Below are 16,224 nucleotides of genomic sequence, written 5' to 3'. Positions count from 1 at the left end.
CAATAAGTAAAATTACGGGGGGGTGGCAATGTGATAAGGGTCCCAATAACTGACAAATTTATTTTTTAAAAGAGCAAAAAACATAAATAAAATAAGGAATGAGGATGCCACATAAACTCTTGATGGACCGGGGTCTCCCCTGGATCCACCACCTTTGTAAAAAAAAACAACACTTTATCATTATGTTAACAAGAGACTGAAATCAGATAGACAGCATTTTAAACCAAGTAATACAGCTATAAACGAAACAAAATTGTTTCCAAACCTGTTTCTGCCAGCCTATTACTTTCAGCTTAAATTTTGCATTTTTGGGGAAATGTATTCTTTAACCCAAATGAATTCCCTCTCATAATTTTAATTCAGGAATAAAGGGTGTTAGATGGTGAGAGAGAGGGAGAGGAAAAAAATATCCTTCTGGCTTGTCATGTCTATAAAAACAATTTCTTTCTGAATATGGGCTTTTAAATTTCCGTTATAATTTAATAGTAACTGAGAGACTACAATTATTGTGTCTATCAAACATTCTTTTTTGAATATGGGCTCTTAAATTTTTGTTATATTGTAATTAATTGGTGAATTAATTTATAACTCATATCTGCACAAAGGTGGAGGGTAAGATTGGTTTCGAGAATCCCCCCCCCTTGAAAAAATTAAGAAAACTGTGATATTTAAAAAAAACTTTTTTATGTTTTAGACCCTGTCGTATCTTCTTTTTGCCAGAAAAGATCTGATGCCTTTTTCCTGAAATTGTGGCTATTCTTAGTTATAATGATAATAGCTTGAAGCTTCAATGGAGGGGTATAAAGGTCAAAGATAGAAAAACTGTATAAGAATGGCTTAGATTTTGCATAGTATACTTTGCAGTTCAATAATACAATTAAAGAAGAGGAAAAAGTCTTGTAATGCATTATGATTTTGATTTGTAGAATACGTCTTTAGATATAGACATTTTTATAGACGTCTTTAGATATAGACATTATAGAGATATAGAGATATAGACATCTTTAGATATAGACATTAGATATAGACATTTTTTAGAACCCAAGAGGAGGACCCCGCAAGCAAAGGAATCATTGCAGATTCCTGGTGCTAGAGCTTCCCCTGAAGAATATTGTCCACCAAGAATGGGAGAAAACTATCAACCTGAATATGAAATCTATAAGCAGGGCCCAATCCCCAACAGGTAAGGTGTCTATTTGCTCTAAAACATAGCAAACTACATTTAAGACAAATGGGCTGGATGTCCTTGCTTAGAAATCATGCAACCAAGCTCAGCCAGCAATATGTATGAATTGTCTGCAATATCTGCATAATTGTCTGCAATATCTGCAAAACATGTATAATTGTTCAGCAATATCACAGAATTGTCAACTAACAACAATAAACTAAATACAATCCATCAATTGATGATAGAAATCTGAATTAAATTGACAAGCCAAAAATTTTTGATTTTTTTACTGTTTTGTCCAATTTGAAAATGCCAGTTTAGTTTCTAAGACTGTTAAGGTACTTCAAACAGTTAGAGAAGTTTTGGAAAAAAATATTGTCTAAATCTAATCCCAGACAAGATTTAGCACAAGATGAGATACTGGGGAAACTGTAATCAATTTGATGGATGATATGTTCCTCTAAAAGTGTAAAATAGAGATTGTTTTATAACTTTGAGCTTAGAATCATCTTTAGCTGAAATTGTAAGACTGTTGACCCGCCGTGCAAAAAGTGGGGTAGCAAAGTAGCAATGCTACTTGGCAGTTTCAAATTTGTTGCTAGATTTTGTCTGAAAACACCATTTTTACATTTAAAAATAATTTTTGCTCAAACAAAAGCCGTCAAAACACAAGTTATGCTCTGCAATGCAAAAAGTGGGGTAGCATAGTAGCAATGCTACTTGGCAGTTATCATGGCCTAGTAAAATTTGCTGGCAGATTTTTCCTGAAAATACCAGTGCTTCCACTATCCCTGAATTTTTGGGAATTTCCTCAAAAATCTGTCTTCTTGAAAAAAAAGTTGGTTCCCCAAAAAGCCCCTTTCGTTCAGGGTTGCCACCCATAGTGATTTATCTCTAGTGACAATCCACCCTAGTAACTATCACTTACACTTAACTTGACATAATTTTTTCAACACTTTCCAAAGTTTTTGTCTCAATCATTTTCTAAAGAATTTTTTTCAGTTAAGTACAAATTATATTCTAACTTTTAGAAAGCGTAAGGGTTTTGAACCCTACTCATATTAATTTCTGCTCGTTTTGAGTTTGACTCTGTTATTTATTTTAATTTCTGTTTCCTTTGGGCGGCATTCATTTATTTATACTGGTTTATGGAAGTTGTAAGCTTGGTAGATTATTTGATTCTATTTTGTTCATTTTTGATTTAATGGAGTTCTGTACTTTTTTTTTGAAAAACTTATTTTGTGGAAAGTTTTTTTTTTAATTAATTTCTGTTTTTTTTATATTGACTTAGCCTTTATTCAGGGAAAAAGAAAATAGTAGTTTGAATCTTTCCGGTTTTCCTTTAAGAATTTATAGTTTGACCTGCTATTTGAAAGATCTTAAGCCGAACTGGCCAGCCATGACAAAAACCAACAAAGAGAAAAATCTCCAAAAAAAAAAAAAAAAAACAAGACTGTGGCCAGTGGAGAGAAAAGAACAGATGCAAAACAACGCGGATATTTCGCCTGGATCAAAACAAGGTGTCTTCAGCACGAAAGAAACACAAGAACAACAGGATAAAAAAAGACAAAAAAAAGATAAAACTAAAAACCAATAAAACCACCACAAAAAAAAAAAAAAAAAAATGTGCAATTGGCGCAAACTGATCCACGTAGGGAAAAGATGCTATTATAGAGTTACTTCAGTGAGGACACTGCATCTTTTCCCTACGTGGATCAGTTTGCGCCAATTGAACATTTTTGTTGTTTTTTTTGGTGGTGGTTTTATTGGTTTTTAGTTTTATCTTGTTTTTTTTTTTTTTTTTTTTTCTGTTATTCTTTTGTTTATTTAGTTCTGAATAAGCCTTGTTTTGACAAAGGTGAAATATCCGCGTTTTTTTTGCATTTGTGTTTTCTTTTCTCTCCACTGGCCACAGTCTCGTTTGTTTTTTTTTTTTTTTTTTTTTAGATTTTTCTCTTTGTTGGTTTTTTACCTGCTATTTATATGCTGGAGAAACTTATTCAGCAATTTTTAACTCTTTTGAAAATCATGACACAATTAGTAGTGTTTAATTTAGTTGAACTGATAAATTAAAGTTAACACCATTCCCAAAAAAATATATTTATGCTCTTTTACAGCCTGGATACACTTACACTCTTTTGATTTAGTAAAATTTTAAGATCAGAAGTAGTAAAAGAAGTAGCCCCGAAAATTTCAACTTTGTCGTTCTTGGCATATTGCTGAGATGTCTTATTGGCACCCGGCATACAAACAGTGTCTTTTGATTTAATTTCAAAGCAACATTTAGTTTTTAAGCATAATGGGCAAATTATATAACTGTGAGGGGTTGACCTACCAAATAACCCTAAGGATATAGTTACTAGATCATTTAGCTATTCTGAACATAATGGCTGTCTTAAAATTTTGATTGGAAGTGTCTGGAAAATTATGAGCTAAAGAGGAGGGCTGATTGCCCTCCAATCACTTTTGACTCTTAAGAGGACATTAGAACTTTTAATTTTCAATCCAATTAGCTCCTTTAAAATATCGATGAAACTACTATCTGGGATAGAACATCGCTGCCCATGTCCTTATATGCCCTATAGTGTTTATATGCCCTTTTAATACCTGCATGCATATAGGTTTTTCGTTTAATTGAAACTCCACCTAAACGTTCCCTAAAAGTTTCTACTTAATGCCATTAGTGTCGTTAGTTACAGTAACCGCAGAAAAAGCATTAATTGAATTCCCACAGTGCCCTCTGGCTAGCTCAAAATCCACAACCCATAAATGTATGAAGGTGAAATTTTCATAGAATATTTTTGTTGTACGGATGACAACCTGCCATTCGTATGCAGGTTGTCAAAAGGGCATATCAGCAATATCTTAGGAACAGTTTCGTGGGTCAAATTAAAACTTACAACGCTTGCTGTTGGGGATGTTGAACTAATATAACCAAAAGACAATATTTGCATCATAATACTAATGATTCAACTTTTACAACTACTGCTACTATTACTATTACTACTACTACTGCTACTAAGACTAAGACTACTACTATTAACTCTACTCCTACTGCTACTACTATATTTACTGGTGCTACTACTATGTGCTACTATTTTGGGCAATAATGTACCTGTATTGAAATAAATCAAAACACACTATGCCCATATAGATTGTCAAGACGACGTATCACCATTGCTTCAGGACCGGTTGATGCTGTTAATTTAAAATTTTCATGGTTTGTTGAAGGGGATGTTGAAAAAAGGTGCTACTTGCATACTGCTACTACTACTATTGCTACGCATAATTATTGAACCTTCCAACAATGCTGAAAAAATTGATGTCTCGAAACATTGTTTGGGTATTTGCTATGGGATATGATGGGCATGGGGGGGGGGGGAGGTTTCTTTCAAATCACTTTTAATCTTAAAAATGGCACTATAACTTCAAATTTAAAATCAAATGAGAAGCGTTTGAATTTAATACGACCACCCATACCATAAAAACATTATATGCCCTTACCCTGGGCATAAATTAAAGCACTTCCCCTAGGGCTCTGGGGAGGGGGTGCCAACCCTGGAAGCATTGTTATATATTCTTTGGATTATTTAAAACAAAACTGCCATCACACAATTTCATTCAGATGCAATATCTAAAAAGCGTGGTAGTCGGGTGGGGGGGGCAGGCTACTTGACCTCAATCACTATTGACTCTGAAAAAGGAACTAGAACTTCCAATTTTCAATCAAATGAGCCTCTTCTAAATTTAAACGACCACCCCTTCCATAAAAACCTTAAATGCGCCCTGGGCAAAACTTACACCCCTTGCCCCCCCCCCCCCCAATCTCTGGGGTTTGTTTCAATCCCAAAAGCCTTGTTATATGATATTTAGACTATTTTGAATAGAATGGCTATCTCAAAATTTCTATTAGATGCATTTCAGGACAATACGACGTGTGTGCGTGTGTGTGTGGGGGGGGGGGGAGTAGCTGCCCTCCAATCACTTTGACTCTTAGAAAGAGCACCAGAGTGTCTGATTACCAATCCAATGAGCTCCCTTCGAAGTTTATATGACCACGCTTCCTATAAAACCTTATATGCCTCCAGGGCATGACTTACAACTCTTGTCCTGGGGGCTGGGGGATTTGTTATCCTCAAAGACATCATGGGCGTACGTAGCTTCTTCTCTAGGGGGGGGCATCCCATTCTGTGATGAAGGGTGGGGGGCTGAAGTTATATTGGCAGTTCACAAAACCTTTCATTGCCAGCAAGTTCTATCATACGTATGAAATCCTTATTAATAATTAATCACCAAAAGTCATAAATCATCAATAAGCTTCAGGATTAACCAATCTTTTTGGATTAGAGCTATATCTTTCCAGGACAGTATGGATAATTGCTTTTTGTTTGACTTTTATTTTGTCATTCCAGCTGTTTATTTCCAGCTTTTTCTATCATCTACCTAAAAAGGTACCTAAAGGCAGCAGGTGTGCACCCTTCTCTTGAGGAGCAAAAACGCAAACGATAAAAACTTCTCACATCTTAATTATGTTCATTATGATAACGTTTATCATTTAAATAGCAAGAGAGTTTCTACGGTTGTAGTTTTTTTTCCTTTTCCGTATATGTTTTCTTTAATTTAGTTTACTTTTTTTGTGTGTGACAAAGGCTTCTGGACGTGGAGCCAAATATTTTGGGACTTATTTATTGTTAGTGAAAAAGATAACTTCTTAAACCACTTTGGCCTGCCATAACATAAAGAATTATATTAGTGAAAACAAATTTTTTTGTTATTTTCCACTTTCGTATGTGGAATATTTTACCGTTTTTTTGTTGTTTTTTTTCTTATGTATTTTCATTTCGTCATATTGGCTGCAAAGTTTTGTTTTTTTACACAACAGCACCACTTCAATTTTTATCAGTGATATGTCAAATTTATTGTAACCGAGATTTTTGCAATATTTTGCACTTCTGGTGTACTTCTGGCGTTATAATGGGGGTAGTTGTTCCTCTTGCACTGTCTTGGTGGTATGCTGAACTTTAAACTAACTTTTCCTTTTCCAAGGTGGTATTAGGCAATCCACCTTTCCCAACGCTGTGGGTGACCCTTGTGGCATTCCTTATGTAAGATTGGGGTTGTGTTAATGTTTTATTACATTTTTTGGAGAAATTACTTTTCAAAAAAAATTGTAAAAAATCAAAGAGGAAAAAAAAAATCTTTTTTATTCCTGTTATTATTCTTTTTTCTTTATATTAAATTTGTTAATGCCCATCATGAAGAAGACGCTATTGTTGGCTGCTCCTTCTAAAAAAAATTCCTATGAAATTTAGCTTCTTGTTGGTCAGCAATGTTTTACTGGTGGGCTTGCTAAACTCGCCCATTTGAGCATGTTAAAATAATGAAAAGGACCTGTAAGTGGGAAGTAGCTCTTTTGTTTTTGACAAAAATATAACAGTTTGGGGAGACAAAAATATTTTTTGTCCCTTAACTGTCATATTTCAAGAAAAGCATTCCGAGGAGGAGTTGACCAGTATGACCAGTGCTCCAATAGTGGAGTAGGGGAAGCGGCATTTGTTCAAGAACAAGTTTTGCCAGATAAATACAAATCTATGTGCCTAAATACTTCGTATTGTCTATACAGACACAGTCTATACGCACACATTTTTAGTATGTCAAATTGCTCCTTCTTTTCCCGAAAGAGAAAAGAGGAACAATTGCCTGTCTGCAATTTACTGTGATCAAATATAAACTATGGCTAGAAAACAATTATATAATTTCAAAATACTGCTGTTTCGTATCCTTGGCTCTTGATGAAGTTTTCGCCAGAAAATAGAGAAAAATGTAAATTATTCGGCCAGTCCTTTCGACCAGTCTTTAAAATAATTCATTTTATTCTAAAAAACTACTTGCATAATCATTGCCGAATTACGGTTTATGTCATAAATAAATATCATCAGTTAATACAATGCATAGATAAAAAAAAGACAATAAATACACATTTTATTAAAGGGTAACATTCATACCGCATATACGTCGTGTTTATTTCTTTCAGATTTGGGACTTGCCCCGTGACAACCTTTGGAGGTAACTTGGAGATAAAAATATGAGGGTAGGATAGGTATCTAGGTAATTTATTTTACAACTTTTACACTCAGATTCAGCCTTCTTTTCTTCTGTGAAACTAAATTAAATTCAACTAACGATTCAGAATATGAGGTCTTCGTGCCACGAGATATAATAACGAGGGTACTTTTTGGATTTTTTTTCTTCCAATTGGTTAGATTGTTCCAAAGTTAAACCAAAATACTATACTCGGGTAGCATGTTCTAAAGTTTAAAAGCCATCTAATAAAGGTACAGTAAATTCTTAAAAGATGAGATGATGGAACACGAAATTTTGTTGTTAATTTTAAGCTATCGTTCACTTCACCGAAGCTGTAATGAGCGCCTCCCACTTAAGATCAGAAGTGGTGGCTATTCCTAGCAACTTAGTTGGAATTACAATTAGTTTCTCAGGGTTGGGGGATTGAAAGTAGTGTTAAAATTAGAAATGAATAAAGCGATATAATGTTACTCTTATTTTTATTAGGAGTTATTAGTATAGACGGTGACTCCTGACTCACTTTTTCAATGATTTCCGCGGCTCTGCTGAGGTCACCTTTTTTACAAATTTCCACTAGGCTTAATTTCCGCAGCTTGAGTTATCAACGTACCACCATATACTTTTTTTTATGAGATGTATATGGTGAAAGTATACTTTCCATATACTTTCACCATATACATCTCATTGACCATATTGTTAATCATGACTAGGAATAAGATTTAGCCTAAAATAGTCTCTTGAAGAGTTCCACAAAACGCACAAAGGATTTGAAAAAAAAAATGATAGAAATCAAATTAGAATTTACAGAAACTCCCACAAGTAGTTTATTAGAATAAATATCATGGTGCGTTAGATCAAAGCCATTTTTGTATCAATTATAATGATGTTAAGCCATCTATTCAGTTCATCCACATCTTTGGAGGTAAAATGAAGTAGTCAAATCAGGTAATGTTTTCTAGACGTCTTTAATACATTGTCAAACTTCTTAGGATCAGTTAATTATATTTAGGATCAGTTAATTATAAGAATTAGCAAAAAAAAAGTTAAATAAACATTGCTAAAAGTGGTTGTCGAAGTTAATGATCTTACTCCACCGAAATCCAGCTCAAGTCTGTTTTTGAAATCAGAGTAATCTAACTGGTTTTCAAAATGGGTACTATTGGTGGTAAAAATCATGTTAACCTTCTGATTATCGGCATAGATATAGGTATTGAAGACGCATGATTTTTGCACCATATGTGTTTTAAAAAATCACTGATGTAAAAAATAACCTTAAAAAACTTGACTTCCCTCCCCTCCAAAATTGATTGTCCACTCCCATGGACATAAGTTCCCAACGGAGCAAATCAGACATATATGTCGACTATGTAACACTTTTATTTTCATCAAGAGAAAAAAACAGAAAATTTATTTTCATAGGCAGCGCGCTAGCGCTGCCTAAGTAAAGAACGATGTGGGCACAATGTGTTTTTTTTTTCTTCAGTCAGGCACTTCGTATCGAAGGAGTTGTCATAGAAACTTCAAAAAAGGCTCATTCGATAGGAAATAGGAGTGGCTAGTGCCCTATTTAACAGTCGAAAGTGATTGGAGGGGAACTAGCCCCCCCCCATGCCCATTATTTCCCCAAGCACATCCAATTAAAATTTTGAGATAGCCATTTTGTTCAGCGTCATGGGTGTAGGGAGGGGGGCAGGGGGCAGCTGCCCCCCCTAGACCTTCAAATTTACATTAGATGTGGCTGAAAAATCAGATGGTTGGAAAAGTAGTTGATAAAAGGCCCTCCATCACACTATCGACTGCCCCCCCCCCTAGACCATGTGCTGCCTACGCCCATGTTCAGCGTAGTTGATTTCCACACAGAAAATATGTTTTTGAGGAGGACACTCCCCCACAACCCTCAGGGCAAGGTTTTAAGCTAGGCCCAGGGGCCATATAAGGTTTTTATAGAAGGCATTGTCGTAGAAACTGCAAAACGGGTTTATTCGATTGGAAATTGGAAGGGCTAGTACCCTTTTTAATAGTCAAAAGTGATTGGAGGGCAACTAGCCCCCACCTCCACCCCCATCATTCCCCCAAACACATCCAATCAAAATTTTGAGATAGCTATTTTGTTCAGCGTAGTGGATTTCCAGATAGAAAATATGTTTTTAAGGAGGACACTCCCCCACAACCCTCGGGGCAAGGGTTTTAAGTTATGCCCTGAGGCCATATAAGGACAATGTTGGCACAATGTACTGTTTATTTTTTTTTCCTTTAAAGCTGGGCACTTCATATGGAAGGGGTCGTCGTAGAAACTTCAAAAGGGGATCTTTTGATTGGAAATTGTGAGTTCTAGTGCCGTTTTCAATAGTCGAAAGTGATTGGAGGGCAACTAGCCCCCCTACGCCCATCATTCCCCCAAACACATCCAATCGAAACTTTGAGATAGCCATTTTGTTCAGCGTAGTTGATTTCCAGATTGAAAATATATTTTTGAGAAGGACACTCCCCCACAACCCTCGGGCAAGGGTTTTAAGTTATTCCCTGGGGGCATATAAGGTTTTTATAGAAGGCGTTGTCGTAGAAACTTCAAAAATGGCTAATTCGATTTGAAATTCAAAGGGATAGTAGCGATTTTGTTCAGCGTAATTGATTTCCAGATAGAAAATATATTATTGAGGAGGAGACTCCCCCATAACCCCCCGGGTAAGGATTATAAGTTATGCCCTGGGGGCATATAAGGTTTTTATTGAAATCTTTGACGTAGAAACTTGAAAAAGGGCTCATTTGATTTGAAATTCAAAGGGATAGTACCCTTTTTAATAGTCGAAAGTGATTTGAGGGCATATAACCCCCCTTTCACGCCCACCCTTTCCCCAAACACATCCAATCAAAATTTTTAGATAGCCATTTTATTCAACGTAGTTCAAAGTTTGGGAAATTAGGTCTTTAAGGATGAAAACCCCTCCCCCCAAAACCCTCAGGTCAAGAGTTGTAAGTTATGCCCTGGGGCATATAATGTTTTTATTGAAAGTATTGTCGTAGAAACTTCAAAAGGGCTCATTCCAAAACCACATTCCGTTTTCCAAAACACATCCAATCAAAATTTTTAGATATCCATTTTGTTCAACGTAGTTGAACGTTCTGGAAATTAGGTCTTTTAGGATGATAACCCCCTCTGAGCCCTCAGTGCAACGGTTATAAGTCATACCCTGGGGGCATATAAGGTTTATATAGAAAGTTATTGTATAAATCCTAGGAAGCACGATCGCGCTGCCTAAGTAAAGAACGGGGACACTTGAGAAAGAGACAAGAAACGGGAACTAAGTAAAGAGGAGGACACTCCTCCACAACCCTCAGGGCAAGGGTTTTAAGTTATGCCCTGTGGACATATAAGAACGATGTTGGTACAATGTACTATTTATTATTTTTGTCCTTTAGAGCTGGGCACTTCATATGGAAGGGGTCATTGTAGAAACTTCAGATGGGGCTCATTCGATTGGAAATTGAGAGTTCTAGTGACCTTTTTAATAATCGAAAGTGATTGGAGGGCAACTAGCCCCCCCCCCCTGCCCCGCCGTCCCCCAAACCCATTCCATCAAAATTTTGAGATAGCCATTTTGTTGAGCATAGTTGATTTCCAGATAGAAAATATGTTTTTGAGGAGAACAATCCCCAACAACCCTCAGGGCAAGGGTTTTAAGTTATGCCCTGAGGGTATATAAGGCTTTTATAGAAGGTGTTGTCGTAGAAAACTTTAAAGCAGGCTCATTCGATTCAGATATCCATTTTGTTCAACGTAGTTGAACGTTCTGGAAATTAGGTCTTTTAGGATGATAACCCCCTCAGAGCCCTCAATGCAAGGGTTGTAAGTTATGCCCTGGGGGTATATAAGGTTTATATAGAAAGTTGTATAAATCATAGGCGATCGCGCTGCCTAAGTAAAGAACGGGGACACTCGAGAACGAGACAAGAAACGGGGACTAAGTAAAGAGGAGGACACTCCCCCACAACCCTCGGGGCAAGGGTTTAAAGTTATGCCCTGGGGGCATATAAGAACGATGTTGGCACAATGTACTATTTATTATTTTTGTTCTTTAGAGCTGGACATTTCATATGGAAGGGGTCGTCGTAGAAACTTCAAAAGGGGCTCATTCAATTGGAAATTGGGAGTTCTAGTGCCCTTTAATAGTCGAAAGTGATTGGAGGGCAACTAGCCCCCCCACGCCCATCCTTCCAACAAACACATCCATTCCAAAAGTTGTGATAGTAATGTTGTTCAGCATAGTTGATTTCCAGATAGAAAGTATGTTTTTGAGGAGGACACTCCCCCACAACCCTCAGGGCAAGGATTTTAAGTCATGCCCTGGGGGTATATAAGGTATTTATAGAAGGCGTTGTCTTAGAATCTTCAAAAATTCTCATTCGATTAGAAATTCAAAGGGCTAGTGCCCTTTTTAATATTCGAAAGTGATTGGAGGGCAACTAGCCCCCCCCCACGCCCATCATTCCACCAAACACATCCAATCCAAATTTTGAGGTAGCCATTTTCTTCAGCATAGTAGATTTTCAGATAGAAAACATGTTTTTGAGGATGACACTCCCACACGAACTCTAGGGCAAAGGTTTTAAGATATGCCCTGGGGGCATGTAAACTTCTTATAGAAGGTGTTGTCGTAGAAAACTTGAAAACATGCTCATTCGATTGGAAATTCGAAGGTCTAGTACCCTTTTTAATAGTCAAAAGTGATTGGAGGGCAACTAGCCCCTCCCCACGCTGATTATTCCCCCAAACACATCAAATTAAAATTTTGAGATAGCCATTTTGTTCAGCATAGTTTATTTCCAGATAGACAATATGTTTTTGAGGATGAAACTCCCCCACAACCCTCAGGACAAGGGTTTTAAGTTATGCCCTGGGGGCTTATAAGGTTTTTATAGAAGGCGTTGTCATAGAAACTTCAAAAAAGCTCCTTCGATTGGAAATTCAAAGGGCTAGTGCCCTTTTTAATAGTCGAAGGGGATTGGAGGGCAACTAGCCCCCCCCCACGCCCATCATTTTTCCCCAAACACATCCAATCAAAATTTTGAGATGGCCATTTTGTTCAGCGTAGTCTACTTCCAGATAGAAAATATATTTTTGAGCAGGACACTCCCCCATAGCCCTCAGGGAAAGGGTTTTAAGTTATGCCCTGGGGGCATATAAGGTTTTTGAAAAAGGCGTTGTCGTAGAATCTTCAAAAAAAGCTCATTCGATTGGATATTCAAAGGGCTAGTGCCCTTTTTAATAGTCGAAAGTGATTGGAGGGCAACTATACCCCCACCCCATGCCCATCAGTCCCCCAAAAACATCCAATATAAATTTTTAGATAACCATTTTGTTCCGCGTAGTTGATTTCCAGATAGAAAATATATTTTTGAGGAGGGCACTCCCCCACAACCCTCAGGGCAAGGATTATAAGTTATGCCCTGGGGGCATATAAGGTTTTTATTGAAATATTTGTCGTAGAAACTTGAAAAGGGGCTCATTCGATTTGAAATTCAAGGGACTAGTACCCTATTTAATAGTCGAAAGTTATTTGCGGGCAACTAACCCCCCCCCCCCTCACACCCACCTTTTCCCAAAACACATCCAATCAAAATTTTTAGATAGCCATTTTATTCAACGTAGTTGAAGGTTTTGGAAATTGGGTCTTTAGGTAAGGCAGCTTCTCCCCTCACAGCCCTCATGTCAAGGGTTGTAAGTTATGCCCGGGGGCATATGAAGTTTTTATTGAAAGCGTTGTCGTAGAATCTTCAGAATGGTTCATTCACTTGGAAAATGAATGGGCTAGTGCCTTTTCAATAGTTGAAAGTGATTGGATAGCGACTAACGCCCCTCTCACGCCCACCATTTTCCGAAACATATCCAATCAAAATTTTGAGATATCCGTTTTGTTCAACATAGTTGAACGTTCTGGAAGTTAGGTCTTATAGGATGATAACCCCTTCAGAGCCTTCAGTGCAAGGGTTGTAAGTTAGGTCCTGGGGCATATAAGGTTTATATAGAAAGTTGTTGTATGAATCATAGCAGCACGGTCGCGCCGCCTAAGTAAGGACGGGGACACTCGAGAACGAGACAAGAAACGGGGACTAAGTAAAGAGGAGGACACTCCCCACAACCGTCAGGGCAAGGGTTTTCAGTTATGCCCTGGGGGCATATAAGGTTTTTATAGAAGACGTTGTCGTGGAAAACTTCAAAACAGACTCATTCAATTGGAAATTCAAAAGGATAGTACCCTTTTTAATAGTCAAAAGTGATTGGAGGGCAACTAGCCCCTCCCCCCCCCCCACGCCCATCATTCCCCAAACACATCCAATCAAATTTCTTAGATAGCCATTCTATTCAACGTAATTGAAAGTTTTGGAAATTGCGTCTTTAAGGATGACAACCCCTTCCCCCACAGCCCTCAGGGCAAGGGTTGTAAGTTATGCCCTGGGGGCATATCAAAGTTTTATTGAAAGCGTTGTCGTAGAAACGTCAAAAGGGCTCATTCAATTGGAAATTGAAAGGGCTAGTGCCTTTTTAATAGTGAAAAGTGATTGGATACAGACTAACGCTTTTCTCACGCCCACCATTTTCCAAAACACATCCAATCAAAATTTTGAGATATCCATTTTGTTCAACGTAGTTGAACGTTCTGGAAATTCGGTCTTTTAGGGTGATAACCCCCTCAGAGCCCTCAGTGCAAGGGATGTAAGTTATGCCCTGGGGTCTTATAAGGTTTATATAGAAAGTTGTTGTATAAATCATAGGCAGCATGATCGCGCTGCCAAAATAAAGAACGGGGACACTCGAGAACGAGACAAGAAACGGGGACTAAGTAAAGAGGAGGACACTCCCCCACAACCCTCTGGGCAAGGGTTTTAAGTTATGCCCTGGGGGCATATAAGAACGATGTTGGCACAATGTATTATTTATTATTTTTGTCCTTTAGAGCTGGGCACTTCATATGGAAGGGGTCGTTGTAGAAACTTCAAAAGGGGCTCATTCGATTGGATGAGAGTTCTGGTGCCCTTTAATAGTCGAAAGTGATTGGAGGGCAACTAGCCCCCCCCCCCGCCCATCATTCCCCCCAAACACATCCAATCAAATTTTTGAGATAGCCATTGTGTTCAGCATAGTTGATTTCCACATAGAAAATATGTTTTTGAGGAGGACACTCCACCACAACCCTCAAGGCTAAGGTTGTAGGTTATGCCCTGGGGGCATGTACGCTTTTTATAGAAAGAGTTGTCGTAGAAACTTCAAAACAGTCTCATTCGATTGGAAATTCAAAAGGCTAGTATCCTCTTTAACAGTCGAAAGTGATTGGGGGGCAACTAGCCCCCCCTACGTCCATCATTCCCCCAAACACATCCAATCAAAACTTTGAGATAGGCATTTTGTTCAGCGTAGTTGATTTTCAAATAGAAAATATGTTTTTGAGGACGATACTCCCCCACAGCCCTCAGGGCACGGGTTTTAAGTTATGCCCCGGGGGCAAACAAGGTTTTTATAGAAGGCATTGTCGTAGGAAACTTCAAAAATGGCTCATTCGATTTGAAATTCAAAGGGATAGTAGCGATTTTGTTCAGCGTAATTGATTTCCAGATAGAAAATATATTATTGAGGAGGAGACTCCCCCATAACCCCCAGGGTAAGGATTATAAGTTATGCCCTGGGGGCATATAAGGTTTTTATTGAAATCTTTGACGTAGAAACTTGAAAAAGGGCTCATTCGATTTGAAATTCAAAGGGATAGTACCCTTTTTAATAGTCGAAAGTGATTTGAGGGCATATAACCCCCATTTCACGCCCACCCTTTCCCCAAACACATCCAATCAACATTTTTAGATAGCCATTTTATTCAACGTAGTTCAAAGTTTTGGAAATTAGGTCTTTAAGGATGACAACCCCTCCCCCCAAAGCCCTCAGGTCAAGATTTGTAAGTTATGCCCTGGGGCATATAATGTTTTTATTGAAAGTGTTGTCGTAGAAACTTCAAAAGGGCTCATTCCAAAACCACATTCCGTTTTCCAAAACACATCCAATCAAAATTTTGAGATATCCATTTTGTTCAAGGTAGTTGATCGTTCTGGAAATTGGGTCTTTTAGGATGATAACCCCCTCAGAGCCCTCAGTGCAACGGTTATAAGTTATGCCCTGGGGGCATATAAGGTTTATATAGAAAGTTGTTGTATAAATCATAGGCAGCACGATCGCGCTGCCTAAGTAAAGAACGGGGACACTCGAGAACGAGACAAAAAATGGAGACTAAGGAAAGAGGAGGACACTTCCCCACAAACCTGAGGGCAAGGGTTTTATGTTATGCCCTGTGGACATATTAGAACAATGTTGGTACAATGTACTATTTATTATTTTTGTCCTTTAGAGCTGGGCACTTCATATGGAAGGGGTCATTGTAGAAACTTCAGATGGGGCTCATTCGATTGGAAATTGAGAGTTTTAGTGCCCTTTTTAATAGTCGAGAGTGGTTGGAGGACAACTAGCCCCCCCCCATGCCCATCACTACCCCAAACCCATTCAATCAAAATTTTGAGATAGCCATTTTGTTCAGCATAGTTGATTTTCAGATAGAAAATATGTTTTTGAGGAGGACAATCCCCAACAACCCTCAGGGCAAGGGTTTTAAGTTATGCCCTGAGGGTATATAAGGCTTTTATAGAAGGTGTTGTCGTAGAAAACTTTAAAGCAGGCTCATTCGATTCAGATATCCATTTTGTTCAACGTAGTTGAACGTTCTGGAAATTAGGTCTTTTAGGATGATAACCCCCTCAGAGCCCTCAATGCAAGGGTTGTAAGTTATGCCCTGGGGGTATATAAGGTTTATATAGAAAGTTGTATAAATCATAGGCGATCGCGCTGCCTAAGTAAAGAACGGGGACACTCGAGAACGAGACAAGAAACGGGGACTAAGTAAAGAGGAGGACACTCCCCCACAACCCTCAGG

At 38.0% G+C, this 16,224-nt stretch overlaps 1 protein-coding gene across 1 annotated transcript in view; it reads left to right on the top strand.

Annotated features, from left to right (window-relative positions):
* The window catches only part of LOC148950672 (uncharacterized), a 122,265-nt gene that overhangs the window by 21,968 nt on the left and 84,073 nt on the right, over positions 1 to 16,224 (top strand). The window contains exon 2 of the mRNA XM_089091700.1: positions 1,039 to 1,183. Coding sequence (XP_088947826.1) covers positions 1,039 to 1,183 — 145 coding nt within the window. The remainder of the gene's footprint in view (positions 1 to 1,038; positions 1,184 to 16,224) is intronic.

Source organism: Artemia sp. Qi Xiang Cuo, chromosome 7 (assembly GCF_049724085.1).
Source record: "Artemia sp. Qi Xiang Cuo chromosome 7, ASM4972408v1, whole genome shotgun sequence".
NCBI lineage: Eukaryota > Metazoa > Arthropoda > Branchiopoda > Anostraca > Artemiidae > Artemia > Artemia sp. Qi Xiang Cuo.
The sequence above is the reverse complement of the archived record's forward strand: the minus strand, read 5'-3'. Positions and strand labels throughout refer to the sequence as shown.